Source organism: Phyllobates terribilis, unplaced genomic scaffold (assembly GCF_046119375.1).
Source record: "Phyllobates terribilis strain yellow unplaced genomic scaffold, ASM4611937v1 Scaffold_12__6_contigs__length_324123572, whole genome shotgun sequence".
NCBI lineage: Eukaryota > Metazoa > Chordata > Amphibia > Anura > Dendrobatidae > Phyllobates > Phyllobates terribilis.
In genome coordinates this window covers 293,348,821-293,366,458 of record NW_027362772.1, presented here as the reverse complement: position 1 = coordinate 293,366,458, position 17,638 = coordinate 293,348,821, and the positions used below count along the sequence as shown (strand labels likewise).

At 47.6% G+C, this 17,638-nt stretch overlaps 1 protein-coding gene across 4 annotated transcripts in view; it reads right to left on the bottom strand.

Annotated features, from left to right (window-relative positions):
- The window catches only part of LOC141172726 (nicotinamide N-methyltransferase-like), a 56,960-nt gene that overhangs the window by 21,286 nt on the left and 18,036 nt on the right, over positions 1–17,638 (bottom strand). For 2 of the 4 annotated variants that reach the window (XM_073657194.1, XM_073657193.1), the window contains 2 exons: positions 10,779–10,889; positions 10,003–10,275 (listed from right to left, as the gene is read on the bottom strand). In XM_073657194.1, the coding sequence (XP_073513295.1) occupies positions 10,003–10,115 (113 nt within the window). In that variant the 5' untranslated portion in view covers positions 10,116–10,275; positions 10,779–10,889. Of the gene's footprint in view, positions 1–10,002; positions 10,276–10,778; positions 10,890–15,173; positions 15,516–17,638 lie in introns of those variants that run through there. The other 2 variants (XM_073657195.1, XM_073657196.1) reach the window with 2 other exon arrangements.

The following is a 17,638-nucleotide window of genomic DNA, read 5'->3' as shown; positions in this document are numbered from 1 at the left end:
AATTAGATACTTTCGTTGGATGCTGAGAAAGCATTCCATAGAGTCTCCTGGCACGCCATATATTATTCTCTTTAAAAGCTTCGGGTAGGTGTCTAGGGGACCCTTTTATAGCCAAATCATGGCCCTGTATCGCAATACGTCACCTAGGCTGAAGATAAATGGAACTGTAGCATCCGGAGGGCTCGGTTGCTACAGAGGTATTGCACCTCACCCAGAGGTGTGATATCTCACTCTCAGGTAAGGATGGAGTGTGGATCAGGACCCCGACACCTGCACGCATTACACCACATTGCCGTGGGGCAGGGCGACCAATATGCCCCTGAGATGGGCACGACAGTCCCTGTCCCTGGCTGGAGTGGGGGGAGGGAATACTGAGGAAGGGGAACCCTGTAGTGCAGGAGCAGGGAGGAAGCAGTTTCTGGGTGCATTGAGAAGGAAGTATAAAAGGTGGGCACCATCTTAGTTCAGTGCAGAGATGTCTGAGCAGAAGTGACAGGGAGCAGGGGCTCTGCATGAGCTCTGCTCTGGAGGTGGGCCTAGTAACAGAGGCCCAGGCCTGGAAGAGGGAGAAGGAAGGAAGAGGAGCGGAGAAGGCTTCAGGAATAAAGGGATCCCAGGGGTGCGGACGGGCGAGACGCCACCGCATGCCCGAATCCACCTGCCAAAGGGGGAGACCGGTCCCCGAAACTAGTGGAGGCGGGAAATCACCCTCAGCTAGAAACCAGAGGCTGTGACATTTTATGTGGCGCAGCCCCTCGCTCCACCCGCTAGGAAGGCACCACATAGGGTCAGGGAAACTGGCGCCAAGTTTACCAAGAGGAGGCCCGAGGCAGCCGGACAGAAGCATTGGTAAGAAAGGCCAGACAAAGGACACACAAAGGGGGTCCTGTGAAGCGCTCCAAAGTTGTCTGGGAGTTGTCTGAGCCCCTCACCTGGTGAGCACAGTATGACGTGGGCAGCCGTTACCTGCAGAAGTGGTCTGGATAATAAGAACTGTGAGTAAAGGCCCTGGACTGCATCACTGACTCCGTGTCGTTACTGCTGCTGCCCTGCACCATCACCCCCATCCTCCGCATACACTGCCCTGAGGCTATACTCCTCCTGTGGGGAGTTATGCAACGCTCTGCTGCACCCACAACACCAGCCTCAGCGGTCTGCCCTGCAGCGGCGGTTCACTCTGACCGCAATCCACGGGTGGCGTAGTCGGACATTTAAACATCAAAACCACATAAATAGTTCCGCCACTGGTTTGACCGCCCTGAGCCACGGAACCTGGTCGCCGCCACGGAGACTACAACCACCAGCATCCACCAAAAAGCGTCCGGCTCCGGGTGTCCCAAGGCCCAGGGGCGAGTCAGAACATTTTCATCACCTTTCATAATCACCAATGGGACAAGGCAGGGATGTCCTCTGTCCCCTCTCTTATACATCCTAGTGACGGAGCACCTGCTCTCATCAATTCGCCATAACCCCAATATTAGGTGGATTGAGGTGGGAGGCACTGAGTACAAGTGCTCTGCATTTGCTGATGATGTCCTTGTATATATCACTCAATCACATATATCCATCCCTGCTGTTATGGCTGAAATAGATCACTTTGTTACATGGTCAAATATTAAAATCAATGCAGCGAAGTCTGAGGCCCTCGATGTCTCCCTCCCCAAATCCATACAGGATTCCATCCAGTCCAACTTTCCCTTTGCCTGGCCCTCACAGGGTATCAAATACTTAGGAATTCCTATTCATAGAGACCTCTCCCGTCTATGTTATCTTAATTTTGGGCCCTTTATTGAACAACTCCATACAGACCACGGTTGGCAAGTTAGAACTGCAAGATTCACTACGTGAACCACTGGTGTTTTGTGGAAAAGCACGTGTACACTGTGTTCCAAATTATTATGCAAAAAGTGTTTAGGAGTGATAAGGGAAGAATTTGTTTGTTTGTCAGTTAAACTCATTCATGGTGATGTGTGTCAGGGCTCTTTATATCACTGTAAGCAATTGCAGACCCCTGTGCTAATTAGTTTGGCAGGTGTGTCCAATGAAAGGCAAGACTACTTAAGAAGGCTGTCCCACATTATTAAGCAGCCTACATTTTCTGCCAAAATGGGAAAGAAAAAGGACGTGTCGGCTGCTGAGAAGCAACAAATTGTGGAGTGTTTAGGTCAAGGCATGACTACAATCAACATTGCCAAGACACTTCATCCTGATCATCGCACAATCAAGAAGTATGTAGCTGATTCACAGTACACACGTGTGCGTGCTGATAAGGGAAAATTGAGGACTCTTTCCTACAGGCAATTACGTCAGGTTAAAAGAGCAGCGGCAAAAAAAGCCTTGTCATAGCAGCAGACAAGTTTTTGAAGCTGCTGGTGCCTCCAACGTACCCCGAACAACAAGATGCAGAGTCCTTCAGAGGTTTGCAGCTGTGTGTAAGCCATCCTGTCGACCTCCTCTATCCACTGCACACAAGCAGAAACGGCTCCAGTGGGCCAAACAATACATGAAGACTGACTTCAAAACTGTTTTGTTCACGGATGAGTGCCGTGCAACTCTCGATGGTCCAGATGGATGGAGTGGAGGATGGCTGGTTGATGGACACCCCACGCAAACATGGCTACAGCGCCAACAAGGAGGAGGTGGAGTAATGTTTTGGGCTGGAATCATGGGGAGAGAGATTGTCGGCCCCTTTAGGATCCCTGAAGGGGTAAAGATGAACTCCATAATGTATGTGGAGTTTCTCAAACCGCACTTCCTGCCATGGTTCAAGAAGAAGAACCGTGTATTCCACAGCAAGATCATTTTCATGCATGATAATGCACCGTCTCATGCTGCACATAACACATCTGCATCTCTGGCTGATATGGGCATGAAAGGGGACAAACTTATGGTGTGACCCCCCATGCTCCCCTGACCTCAATCCCATTCAGAACCTCTGGAGCATTATCAAAAGGAGTGTCTATGATGGCAGGAGGCAGTTCACATCTAAGCAACAGCTCTGGGAGGGTATTCTGTCCTCATGCAAAACAATTGAAGCAGAAACCATCCAAAACCTGACAAATTCAATGGACGAGAGAGTTCAGAAGCTCCTTTCGAACAAGGGGTCCTATGTGCAAATGTAACATCACCTAGAATAAAGTTTTGAGTTGAAAACTGTTTGATTTCAGTTTCTAATAACCTGCTAATACTTATAATTTCAAAAATGACCATTTTTGTGTTCTTTATTAAAATGAAAAGGTTGATCGAAGAGTGTGGGGGATCTAAGAGTGTGGCAACCCAGTAGTCAGGATTACTTCGAATTCTGACAATCTGAGGGTCATGTTGCAGGTAGTGCAGCAAAAAGGCACTCATGTGTCTTGCGCATCTAGGAGCCCCAAAATTATTTTCCGGACTAGATGCAGCTAAAAATTATTATTAAATTTAATCTGGTGGTGCTAAGTATAGATGGCCTAATAGAATCAGTACTGCACACTGCTACAAAGCCCAAATTATTTTCCAGCCATGATACAGATAAACATGATTAGTAATTTTAAATCTGGTGGAGCTTAGTATAGATGGCCTAATAGAATCAATACTGCACACTGCTACAAAGCCCAAATTATTTTCCAGCCAAGATACAGATAAACATGATTAGTAATTTTAAATCTGGTGGAGCTTAGTATAGATAGCCTCATAGAATCAGTATAGCACACTGCTACAAAGCCCAATTTTTTTTCCAGCCAAGATACAGATAAACATGATTATTAATTTTAAATCTGGTGGAGCTTAGTATAGATGGCCTAATAGAATCAGTACTGCACACTGCTACAAAGCCCAAATAATTTTCCAGCCAAGATACAGATAACCATGATTAGTAATTTGAAAGCTTAAAAAGGTTGGTGAGGTGATTTTAACCAATCATCAAGCTTTTACTCTCCCCAGGATGACACAGGGGTAGAAAAGTTGTTTCGGATCCATGATTTGTTCATCTTTATGAACGTGAGTCTGTCTACATTATCAGTGGAGAGCCGCGTGCGCTTGTCTGTCAGCACACCACCAGCAGCGCAGAACACACGTTCAGACAGAACGCTGGATGCGGGGCATGACAAGATCTCCAAGGCGTAAGTGGCGAGCTCCGGCCATTTATCCAGATTGGAATCCCAAAAAAAGCAAGGGTCCAGTGACACAGTCATGGCTTCAATGTTTACTTGGAGATACTCCTGTACCATCGTCTCTAGACGTTGACTATGTGTCAGACTTCTTGTCTCCTGTGGCCTTGCAAAGGATGGGCTAAAAAAGTGGTGAAATGATTCCGTAAAATTGATGTTACCAGCAGATACTGTGTTTCTGTTATGGTTTGAGTGCTGAACACTCGACGGTCCAACAGTTGGCAAGTTGGAACTGTGAGATTCACTACGTGCACCACTGGTGTTTTGTGGAAAAGCACATGTAAGATTCTGCAACAGTCTCTGCTGATACTCCTGCATGCGTGCATCCCTTTCTATGGCAAGAATAATTTCTGCAAATGTACTTTTGTACCGGGGATCTAACAGTGTGGCAACCCAGTAGTCAGGATTATTTCTAATTCTCACAATTTGAGGGTCATGTTGCAGGTAGTGCAGCAAGAAGGCACTCATGTGTGTTGCGCATCCAGGAGTACCAAGTCACTGTTGTGTTGGTGGCGAGGTAACAATCATGCTTCCTTCCTCTGTCCTCTCCCCCCAACCTCACACAACAGAAATATGATCAAGGTCTCCCTCATCTGATGAGTCTTCCATCAGTTCGTCCTCCACTTCTTCCTGGGCTCCTGCACCTTCCTCACTAGTTTGGCTGCTATCATGCGCCCTGGTAAAACCATCTCCCCCACCCTCACATGCCTGCCGCCTTTGTGCTGCCGACCATCTGGACCTTGCAGATGTTAGCCCTTCCGCATACAACTACTCCTCCTCTACTTCATCCACCTCCTCTTGTGCCACCACCTGACTCCGAATTCTGTTTAACATGTGCTCCAGCATGTAAATCACCGGAATAGTCATGCTGATAATGGCATCATCAGCACTAAACATCTTCGTCACCATTTCAAAACTGTGCAGAAGGGTGCATAGGTCCCTGATCTGAGACCACTCCTCCAGCGTGATTTGCCCCACCTCTGGATCTCGTTGGCCCAGGCTATACGTCAGAACGTATTGCACCAGGGCTTGTCGGTGCTGCCACAGTCGCTGCAACATGTGCAGAGTTGAATTCCACCGGGTAGGCACATCGCATTTTAGCCGGTGAAGTGGCAGGCCCAACAACTTCTCTAGAGATGTAAGTCGCTGAGCTGTGGGATGCGAACGGCGGAATTGAGCACACAGCGACCGTGCCCTCTGCAGAAGGCCATCTAGTCCGGGATAGTGGGCTAAAAATTGCTGGACAACCAGGTTCAACACGTGAGCCATACAAGGCACGTGCGTGACTTTGCCCCGGCGAAGGGCCGCACCCAGGTTTTCAGCATTGTCGCACACGGCCTTCCCTGGTTTCAGGTCCAGTGGAGACAATCATTCATTAAATTGGTTCTCCAGAGCTGACCACAATTCCTCAGCTGTGTGACTCACATTTCCCAGACATTTCAAAGTAAAAACCGCCTGATGACGTTGAGCCCTAATACCAGCATAGTAAGGAGGTTTGCAGGATCCCTTCTGCGCAGTTAGAAAGCTTGTGGCATGACCAGACAGGCTTTGGGTGCAGGTGGAGGACCAAGAGGAGTTTGAGGAGGCAGAAGCAGTGGAGGAACTTTTAGATAAAGAGGATTGACACACAACTCGTGGGGACGACAAGACTTGGACAGCAGCCCATTGTCCTGCTGTCACCATAGTTACCCAGTGCCCAGTCAGCGACATGTAACGCCCCTGTCCATGCCTACTCGTCCAAGTGTCTGTGGTGAAATGCAACCTGTCACACACAGAGTTTCTCAAAGAAGCGGTGATGTTGTGTGCAACATGCTGGTGGAGCGCAGGCACACCTTTCTTTGAGAAGTAGTGCCGACTGGGCATCTGGTACAGGGGCACTGCGACGGACATAAGGTCTCGAAAATCCTCTGTGTCCATCAAGCGGAAAGGCAGCATTTCTGTAGCCAAGAGCTTGCAGATGGTGAAATTCAACCTCTTAGCTTTCTCATGGCTAGGAGGAAATGGTCTTTTACTTGTCCACATCTGAGGGACCGAAGGCTGGCTGTTGTGCTTAGGCGGGGTTGAGAAGGGTGTCCCAGGCAAACTGCTGGTCTGTGAGGAAGATGCAGGTTGACATGTTAGGTTGCCTTGATCCAAAGGTGGTGCTATCGATGTCGGACAGCGCTCAACACCAGCTGGTGTTACCACCTCCAAAGAAAATGATGACCTGCCAATCACGCTGTCTGTTGCGGGTAAAGAGGTGGCAGGTCTGCGTCCCAAAACAGGTGTGACTGCTGTCCCCCCAGTCACAGAGGATGAAGAGGCCGCGGATGCACAAGATGTGGCAGACGGTGGTTTGCCCGGCCAGCTAGGCCGCATTGTAGCACAGTGAGCTTCCCACTGCAACTTATGCTTCATGTCCATGTGCCGGTTCATGCATGAAGTACTCAAACTTTGTATTTTTTGGCCTCTACTTAGCTTTTGCTGACAAATGTTACAGATAACACGAGTTGGGTCATCTTTATCGATCTGAAAAAATGCCTAGGCTATGCAAGGCTTAGCACCCATGCGACCTGAAGAGCCACCCCGACTTGTGGTCAGAGGCAGAGTTGTGTTTGAGGATTCCGTTGTTGACGTGCTTCCAGTACTACGTCTCTGTCCAGGAAGGCGCAACCTGACCTCGTCGTCACTAGCATTCTCCTCCACCTCCTCTGCTGACCTCATCTCTTGGCTGACTGTGGGTTGACAGTAAGTGGGATCTCCAACCTCATCATCATCACCCTTTGTGTTATCACACCCGTTGTCCTCAGAGCCAACCTGTTCCTGCCCTGACAAAAAACTAAAGTTGTCGCTCCAATCAGGTATTTGATTCTCATCATCGTCTTCCTCTTTGTCTCCACCAACAGGAGTTACAGTTTGGGAATGAGGGTCTACATTATGGTCAGAACCTTCTGCGTCTGGTCCTGGATCCGACTCATAAAGATTCTGGGCATCAGTACAGATCATTTCCTCGTCTGGATTCACAGAAGCTCTGGAGCCGACCTCTGATTCCTAGGCTATAGTATGAGCAAACAGCTCTGCAGACTCAACCATCTGTTCTACCCCATACTTAGTCGGGCAGCTGGAGATTTGGGAGCTGTGAGGAAGCAATTGCGATTGGGGTGACACCTCTGAGGACTGGAGTATTTGTGATGTTGAAGTTGAGGTGGAGGAGAGCCCACTTAAAGGAGCACTTGATATCCGTTGAAGCACCAGCTGTTTTTGTGCCTCATCTGGAAATTGTAGCGATTGGCGTGGCCGTAAGAAAGAGATCTAATCACATTGTCCGCTAAAAGAAGTAGACATTTTAGTTTGGCTGGAAGATGGTCTTTCTTCTGCAGATGTTACTGTTGCATTAACACCTACCCCACGGACACAACCTTTTTTCCCCTTCCCAACACACCTATTCCCCTTTCCACCAGCAGCAGGCCTTTTTCCACTCATTTTGGTGGTTAACTAATTCACAACTCTGGAGTTGTTTGCATAAAAAAGCAATGGATGGGAACCGAGCAGAGCTGAGTGGCCAAACTATGGTTTAGGCCAAAAGTATTGGCTGAGTTAGATGCAGATAAAAATGATATTGAATTTGCAACCTGATGGAGGTCAGTATAGATGGACTAATAGAACAAGTCCCACAAACTGCTACAAGCTGAAATATTTTTTCAGAGCTAGATGCAGAAAAAAATTATATTGAATTTGCAACCTGATGGAGGTCAGTAGAGATGGACTAATAGAACAAGTCCCACACACTGCTACAAGCTGAAATATTTTTTCAGAGCTAGATGCAGATAAAAATTATTTTTAATTTGCAACCTGATGGAGGTCAGTATAGATGGACTAATAGACCAAGTCCCACACACTGCTAGAAGCCCAAATAGTTTTTCAGAGCAAGATGCAGAAAAAAATTATATTCAATTTGAAACCAGATGGAGGTCAGTATAGATGGACTAATAGAACAAGTCCCACACACTGCTAGAAGCCCAAATATTTTTTTCAGAGCTAGATGCAGATAAACATTATTTTTAATTTGCAACCTGATGGAGGTCAGTATAGATGGACTAATAGACCAAGTCCCACACACTGCTAGAAGCCCAAATATTTTTTCAGAGCTAGATGCAGAAAAAAATTACATTCAATTTGCAACCTGATGGAGGTCAGTATAGATGGACTAAAAGACCAAGTCCCACACACTGCTAGAAGCCCAAATATTTTTTCAGAGCTAGATGCAGAAAAAAGTTATATTGAACTTGCAACCTGATGGAGGTCAGTATAGATGGACTAATAGAACAAGTCCCACACATTGCTACAAGCTGAAATATTTTTTCAGAGCTAGATGCAGATAAAAATTATTTTTCATTTTCAACCTGATGGAGGTCAGTATAGCTGGACTAATAGACCAAGTCCCACACACTGCTAAAAGCCCAAATATTTTTTCAGAGCTAGATGCAGAAAAAAATTATATTGAATTTGCAACCTGATGGAGGTCAGTATAGATGGACTAATAGAACAAGTCCCACACACTGCTAGAAGCCCAAATATTTTTTCAGAGCTAGATGCAGAAAAAAATTATATTCAATTTGCAACCTGATGGAGGTCAGTATAGATGGACTAATAGAATGATTCTATGCCCAAAAGGTTTTACTTCACTAGGTGCAGTAAAAAAATTGGTATTCTATACACAGGTGGTGTAGCTTGCAACACAGATAGGCTACTCCACTGACTAACACACTCTGCAATAGGCCAAAAAGGATTTGCTTTGCTAGATTTAGCCAAATGCTGTGAAAAATAGCTTGCACAGCACTGGCACAGACCTGCCTGGCAAAAACTGATAGGAATTGATGTAACTTAGTCCTGAAAACGACTTCAATTACAATTAGTCTTTACTCCCACAACCTATCTATTTAAGAGCACAGACCTGCCTGATAAAAGTCGTAGGAAATGCTGTAACCTAGTCCTTAAAAGAATTGCAATCACAACTCTTCCCTACTCCCAAGCTATCTGTAGATTTGTGCGAAAATTGGCTTGAAATTAACAAGGTATAGCGCCCACAGCAACAGCGGTGCCATCTAACACGCAGCTGCAGCAGTGAGAAAATGGTGGCGACGGGGAAAATGGCTGGGTCTTATAGGGCAAGGACATGTGACATACACTGCCAATGACACATGCCCTTGCTTGTGTGAAAAAAAGCAGCTCGCTCCATGTGTGCGCTGCTGATAGGCTGACAAATTGCACCTCCCCACTGTAAATGTGGGAAAGAGAAAAAAAAATGGAGATCTTCATTATTCCTGCAGAGATCCATCCCCTGCCCCTCCCCCGCCCCGCTGTACACTCAAACTGCGTATTAACATTAATTTTCAGCATTACTGAGAAAAAATCCAGTTATGATTTTGGTGCACGAACAGTTATCGAACATAACCTAGAACAGCCAAATTCTTTTCAAATCGTTCGTGTTCGCCGAACGGCTCGAACACCACCCAAAACAGCTCGAATTTGAGATTGGCGAACAGTTCGAGTCGAACACCGCTCATTTCTATTTATTATCAAACCGAAGGACTCTTGAAATCTCATGAAATATTTCTAGAGACATTGTGGCCCTTAATATGTGATGACCAGTTTCGGAATTCCATACATTTTTGGCTGATTCACCATACGATCTGTACACTCCTGCTAACAGTAGTAAACCTATGAAAGAGCTGTCAAATCGAAATTCTTCCATTTCTCGCCATAAACTTGTTGTCCCTCAATGTTTGTCATTTGTTTTATGATGTTCTGTATGATTATATTTATGAACAATTTGAATGCAGATTGTATGTCATCAATTCTTGATATAGCGTACCTAGTAGGATCTGGAGTATCTTTTATGACATTTGAAGAAGACCTTCTACCAGCCTGAGCTGAAGGCTGCAGGTTCCAAGCTACATCTTTGTTTTTCAAATTGATTTCTTGCATCCGACTAGTTGTCTGGGTTTCCTCATCAGATTCCACTTCATTGGTTTTCCCATCACTTATGTGGTTCTCCTCTTCGGACACATTTTCAAGCGGGACATCATCATCTGAATCGGAGGCGTTTACAAGCTCCTCCAACTCAGCTTCAGTCAATATCCGTTTTCTCATCATGCAAAAAGGCAACACAGTGGAATGAAAAATTAAAATATATACATAAACAATAATAATAAAATGAGAGAACAAACTATTACCAGTTTCAAAACAATGCATGCAATAAGGGCCCTGTCACACATTGAGACATCCCCTGCGATTGCGATGCTGGAGCATCGCAAATGAGACCATCCATATAAGCATGCACTCATTCTATCACAGCATTCAGAATATATCCTCCTCATAAGCAGACATTGCATCTACACAGCCCTAATGCTCCCCCACTTGCATACCAAAGAATGGGTCATCAAAAGTACAAGTCTCATGCAAGATGAAATAAGTAAATAAGTGCTGAGTATTATTTCAACAAGCAGGTAGTGTCCATTGTCTTACATCATGACACAGTTATCAACCAATGGCTGAGCAAAATAAAAAAAATTGCTGCTTTACACTATACAATCTAATCAAAAGAATTGAATAATTTGAGAATAAAATAATAGTTAATCTGCTACATACCTGTAAAGATGAGATTTCAGAGCTCTGACGTCTATACATGTGCTCTCTCTGTGTTCTCTCCGGCTGTACCGAAAGTGAAATAACTGTATAGACTAGTATGGTAATTGTCTACTGATAAGATCAGAGAAAACACCACCCTTTAGCATAAGATAGCCCACAGTAAAAAAAACACATTTGTTAAACAGAATTTATTAGTGCTCTTTTCAGGTCAGCATTACACAGTAATAGAACCAGCTAACACAAGGAAAATAAGAAAATCTTTTTATTTACAATGAAACTGAACAACTGAATTGAGCTATTTCTATATGAGCAGCAGGGTAAATAAGATACAGAAAAAAATTTGGCACATAACTTTACTGGAAGCGAATCCATCTGCTGCATCGTAATTTGAAAATGTATGTATGTATAAATCTGCACGGATCAAAAGGACCTAGATAAATTGATAAATAGTAGTAGATGCAATATATAGTCCAAAATGGGATTATAACTCCTTTATTTTACTCAAAAAATGGCTGGAGATTTGTGTAAAAGGCTATTGGTTATTTTTGACTGAACAGTACAAGTGTAAAAAAAACGTGGAACAAAAAGTAAACAAAAAAAAATACCCATAGTAAGAACCCCTCAAATGAGTTAAAGTCAATTAACCACAAGTTTCAGAACCGCATAATGAATATTTAAAAAAATATCAAATTTCAAATTCGGTCATTTTTGACCGAACAGAACTGCAGGGTTAAGAAAGGCATTGATCTATAGAAATATGTTGGTATAAATAAAACCAATTTGGAATACCAAGGCTCTTCATTCATGCAGCGATGCCCGCCTAAGCATGACAGTTTCTGTTTTTGGCAAGAAATTAGATTTGTAATAGACTTTGCAAATTAGAAGAAATACTGTGCAAAAGTGACTGCTGACTCACTACACACGGACAAGCCATAAGGTGGGGAGGTCACAGAGTCTGAGGTCAAATACCAGGAGGGTACATTATAGACAAAGGGAAAAGAAAAGCAGAAAGGCAAACTCCAGGAAACCAAGGTCAGAGTCCGTCAAGGCAAAAAGGGGTAATACAAACGGGTAGTCAAAAGGTCAAATCCAAGGTCCGGCAACAAAGATCATTAAATCAGAATACAGAGCATAGAGCAAACACACCACTTAAAGCTACAAATGGCAAGGTCTGATAATAGCCAGCCAGCTAAATAGACAGGTAATCACCAAGAACATGTGACACCTGGAGAAACTCGCAGGCCAGATTGAGCAGCTAGGTTGTTAATCACAATATCGACAGCCCACCACACTGTTATGCTCGCGCCCGGACTGACTGGCGTGAGCGTGGTTAGTGATCCCACTGTACCATGAACCGAGGAGTGCCTGGAGGGGCGTAACTAAGTATCAAACCGATCCGACCAAGGTCACACGGCGGCTTAGTCGACTCCGTGGACCAAGGAGGAACCGAGCAGAGGGACCAGGTGCGACACCAGGTCAGACCCCGGTCACAGTTGTTGATCTACACAGGGGAATTCAGGAACAGGCAGGTTAGACTGGCATACAGATAAGTGGGTATTGGCAAGTACGGCTGGTATGCAGACAGGTGGGTACTGGCTAGTACGGCTGGAATGCAGACAGGTGGGCACTGGCAAGCATGGCTGGTATGCAGACAGGTGGGCACTGGCAAGCAAGGCTGGTATGCTGACAGGGAGATACTGGCAAGCACAGCTGGAGTGCAGAAAGGGAGGTACTAGCAGGTTGGAGAGCAGGCTGGATAGGGTCCAGTACAGACTGGGAGACAGGTACAGAGCCGCAGATGCGGTAGACAAGCAGAGTAAAGCGAAACCGCCGGAGCGGAGGACAAGGCAGAGCAGAGAGGAACTGCTGGTGCGGTGAGCAAGCAGAGCAGAGCGGAACCGCCAGAGCGGTGGACAAGGCAGAGCAGAGAGAAACCGCAGGTGCAGTGGACAAGACAGAGCAGAGCGGAACCGCCGGAGTGGTGGGCAAGACAGAGCAGAGAGAAGCCGCCAGAGTGGTGGGCAAGGCAGAGCAGAGAGAAGGCACTGGAGCGGTGGGCAAGTCAGAGCACAGAGAAACCACTGGTGCGGTGAGCAAGGCAGAGCAGAGAGAAACCACTGGTGCAGTGAGCAAGGCAGAGCAGAGAGAAGCCGCCGGAGCGGTGGGCAAGTAAGAGCAGAGTGAAACCGCCGAAGCGGTGGTCAAGACAGAGCAGAGCGAAACCGCAGGTGCGGTGGACAAGGCAGAGAGGACAGGGCTCTGTTCACATGGAACAGACTGGAAAATACAGGAAGATGACTAGAACACAGGAGGAAGATACGGAGGAAGGGAAAAGGGACAAGCAGAACCAGATACACACAAGGTACTTCCTATGAAGTAGCGAGTGGACACAAAACTCACAAACAGAAGTACAAAGACAACGAGTTGGAGTTAGGTGCAGGTTCAGATACTGCAGGAAAAGGGAAGGTACGGACATAGAGGCAAAAAGGTAACAGACTAGGATACAGTTCAGGCAGGAACTGCTACTGCAACGAGATACAAGAACGAGCCTGGGTATACAGCCCCCAGAGTGGCAGAAACAGACTAGAAGTCACAGGTAACAGGCCTGGGTATACAGCCCCCAGAGTGGCGGAAACAAACTAGAAGTCAGAGATAACAGGTCTGGGTATGTAGCCCCCAGTGTGGCGGAAACAAACTAGAAACAGGACAGGACCTGGTAATTCAGTAGCAAAGACTAACTGAGTGAAGGTGTTGCTCAGGCCCCTCCTTCTGGGTGGAGAGGGTTTAAATATCCAGTGACTCACAGCAATAGGCTGGAGATGCATTAGGGGTGTGCCCACAGCAGCTATAAGAATCAGGAAGTAACTGGGCCGCCGCCCTAAGCAGTCAGTCAAGAGACATGCACATAGCATGATCTGGAGCAAGGTTTGCAGGCTGGACTGACAGGTAAGATTGCGGTCTTGCATAGTGGGAGGTGGTGCACTATGCAAGCACGCCACCAGGGATGTTACACACACCTTGCCTTAGATTGGGTGATTGTGCTGTGACTCACAATACTGACAGCTCAGCACGCCCCTGGTCTTATAGGGTTGCTAAGCTGTCACTCACAGCGTGGTGGAATCGTAATAATAAACTTATCCAAAATTTGCTTTCATATCCCTAGTTTGAAAGCAGCTTAGACAATGACAGTGGGTTTTCTTAATTTTTAGACAAATACCTTACCTGCTTTCTCCTATATCTGCATGAAGTTTTGTGACATTGCCCCAATCAAAAGCTCCTGTGCGTGAGTACACCCATCTTTTAAGTTCCATGATGCATCTGACGCGCCCCCTGGGCCATGTTGTTAGGGATACCCGGAGCCGGATCAGATGGGGGTTGTAGTCTCCGAGTGGCTATGACCCGGTCCGTGCCCAGGGTGTCAAACTCAGTGTGCGGCAGTCCTTGCAGATGTTCTTAGTGTCGACTACGCCACCCGTTGATTTGCGGTCAAAAGGCCGCCGCTGCAGAATGGTCCGCTGAGGCTGGTGGTGTGTGTGCAGCTGTGGTAGTATAACCCCCAACGGGAGGGGTATAGCCTCAGGGAGTCAGACGTGGAGGATGGTGGTTGTGAAGGTGCAGCAAGGAGACTCAGAGGCATGAAATGCAGTTTCAGGGTTTTTACTCACTGGTGTTGCTCGGGTCACTCTGTACAGCAGTGACCACCCAAGCCGTGCTGCGTCCACCAGGTGCGGGACTCGGTCAACTCCCGGGCAATTCGTGAGTATGGTCCTGAGCTCCCTTCTTCTCTCTCTCTGGCCGTTCCCACCAGGGATCCACCTGTGTCCGGCTCCCTCGGGTCTCTTGGTGGTTGAACCTTCTCTGGCTCCCCTGACCCTATGCTCGGTGTGCCATTCTGGTGGATTTGGTGAGGGTCGTGGCAAATCTTGCCCACGACCTCCGGTTCCTGGCTAAGGTTTGCTTTGGCCTCCGCCAGCTTGGGATCCGGTACCCTTTTGCCGACCCTTCACCCTTATCAGTTCTCATACGGGCTCTTGGGGTCCCCTCTCGTCCTGCGCCTCTGGGTCCCTCTTCCTTCTCCTCTCCTGGAGTTACTGCTGACTCACTGACTGACTGACTGACTGACTGACCCTGTCCTAAGATGGTGCCCACCTTATATACTCCCTCTATGTGTGAGCTCAGGTGACCAGCACCCAATGAGCTCCTACATTTACCCAGACTACTCCCCCTATCTGCCCCTACACTACTGGGATGTTCCACCCCCCTCCCACTCAAGCCAGGGACAGACGCTGTCGTACCTGCACATATACTGGTGGGAGTACCGTAGTTCTGTCCCCCGGAAATGGGATGTATGTAGTGCATGCAGCCTACTAGCTCAGTTCCACACTCCATCCTTACCCGGGAGTGGAATACCACACCTCTGGGTTGAGGTGCAATACCCCTGTAGCAGCCGAATCCTCAGGGTGCTACATTCCCCCCTGGTAAATCACAGCACGTCCTCGGGCTGTAAAAGAATAAAAACATCCAAAAACATACAATTTTTTTTCATAACATAAACATATAGAACATATAAACATTATCAGCAGCATAAAACTTTTCATATAAACCTTCTTGTTCCTCCGGCCACAGTGCAACTTGTGACCGGGTAAAGTGCAACAGTCTCTTCTGGAAAAACACAGTTCCTTACAAAACCAGTAGGGGGCGCCTTAGAAAGTGCAACTATGTACAAAAGGGGAATATGGCCGCTCTCAGTCCTTGGCCAGTGGGGAAAAGGAATGGCTGTTCACAGTCCTCAGCCTGTTAGGGGATAGGGACACACGGGTATTCACTTGCTGGTCCCGACGGGGACTACACTTTGGTAGCAGCAGTTTTTGTACCCAGACGGGTAACTATTTACATATTCTATTTACAGTTCATCAGTGGCGGTGTGCTCTTGGCTGAGGGTAATCTTTAGACCCATCCGGATCCTCTTGATCCTCCTCACCCCGTAGCTCCTCCTCAGTCAGTCTATGCACATGCAGGGCATACGGGCCCTTGGCGCACTGATGCCGGGTGAAGGTGACCTCATCACCCAGGTATAGGTCACGACCTCTGTGTCCCTCCGGCAGATGACTTTCAACGTCTCTGCGGGTGACAAAGACGTCGCCGGGGGTCTTGTGGTCCCGGATGAAACCCCACCCGTGCTCCAACTGGAATTTTATTACAGTCCCGCTGGCACGGGGACCGTGGGCAGCATGGGGGTTTCTGCGGGCTCGGCTCTTCTGCTCGGCGCTCTTCACTTGGAGCCGCTCCTCGCGGACCCGCCTCTCTCGTCGCTCTCTAGCAAAAACCTCCAATTGTTGCTGGCAGCACTCCGCACGCTGGGCTGCGGCTGCCCGGGTCTCCTCGGTGAATCCCATTAGGTCCTCACCGGTAAAGTCCCACTCGAACTGGGCGTCCTTCAGCGGAAGCGGGTCGATTTTGGCAGGCGCCGGAGCCGGTATTAGAGGCTCATCCAGAGGCCGTTCCCTTCGGAGTCGGGGGTGGACGTATTCCAGTGGCCATACGACGAGCAGCCCGTCCGGAATGGCGTGCTGGGCAGCGAGGTTTTCGCCCAGGCGAGGTATTGTGAAGGTAGAGGGCGCTGTGGTGCTGGCGGCGCCCAGGGGTTCCTGGCCTTGCGTCCAGGCCGAAAGTAGCCGGAAGACAAAGGGCGCTTTAGAGGCGGTGGCGCCCGGGTCTACCAGGCCTTGCGACCAGGCTGGGGACTAGTGTTGAGCCACCCCCGTAGTGTTCGAGTTCGGTTCGGTTCGTCGAACACCCGTGTGTTCGCCAAACTGTTCGTCGAACTGTTCGTCGAACACCTTCGAACACCGTTAAAACCAATGGCAGGCAAACAAAAACACATAGAAACACATAGAAAACACCTTCAAAGGTGTCCAAAAGCTGACAAACTGCTCAGAAGACACAACTAACACATGGAAAAGTGACAAGTACATATAGTCATGCGAAAAGAAAAGAGGTGGAGGAGTAAAAGGAGGGGGAGACACAGATATAGGCATGTCATGCCCTTCTAAAATCCAAAAAGTGAGAAGCCGAGACGGCCAGTCCGCTCCTGCCCGTGCCACCTCCGTGTCGCCGGGTTTGTGCCAGAGCCGCGGTGAACCCTGACGGCCAGCCCCCCTCTCCCAATACTGGTGCCTGTCCGCTGGTGGGTCGAGAGAGCCCCCCTGTGGTGGAGGCAGCTCTAAGCTTTTTAATTTAAATTGTCCCTCTAATTTGAATGAATACACTTTAAATCCATTTACAAGGATCTATTGGAGGGCAAGTCTCATGCCAGCAGCCGCGTAATTCCAGCTCCAGTAGCGTCCACTAAAGCTGCTGCAGTTAAAAAGCTTTTATAAGGATCGAGCTCGGCTGTCCACCGCAAGGCATCCTAGTGCCAGTCCCAGCCCCTATGCCTTGGGGTGCCTCCTGATGCTCTTCACTAAGTATCCCGTGGTCCCGAAGCATTTCCTTTGAAAAAATTAAGTGTCCAAACTACAGGTGGTGTAGCTTGCTTAACAGCCGGGATAATCCGCTGACTAGCAGACACTGCTACTAGGCACAAAGTATTTCCTGGGCTAGATGCAGTTAAAAATTTGTAAGTAGATACTCTCGTTGGATGCTGAGAAAGCATTCCATAGAGTCTCCTGGCACGCCATATATGATTCTCTTAAAAAGCTTGGGGTAGGGGTCTAGGGGACCCTTTTATAGCCAAAATCACGGCCCTGTATCACAATACGTCACCTAGGCTGAAGATAAATGGAACTGTAGCACCGAGGGCTCGGTTGCTACAGACGTATTGCACCTCACCCAGAGGTGTGATATCTCACTCTCAGATA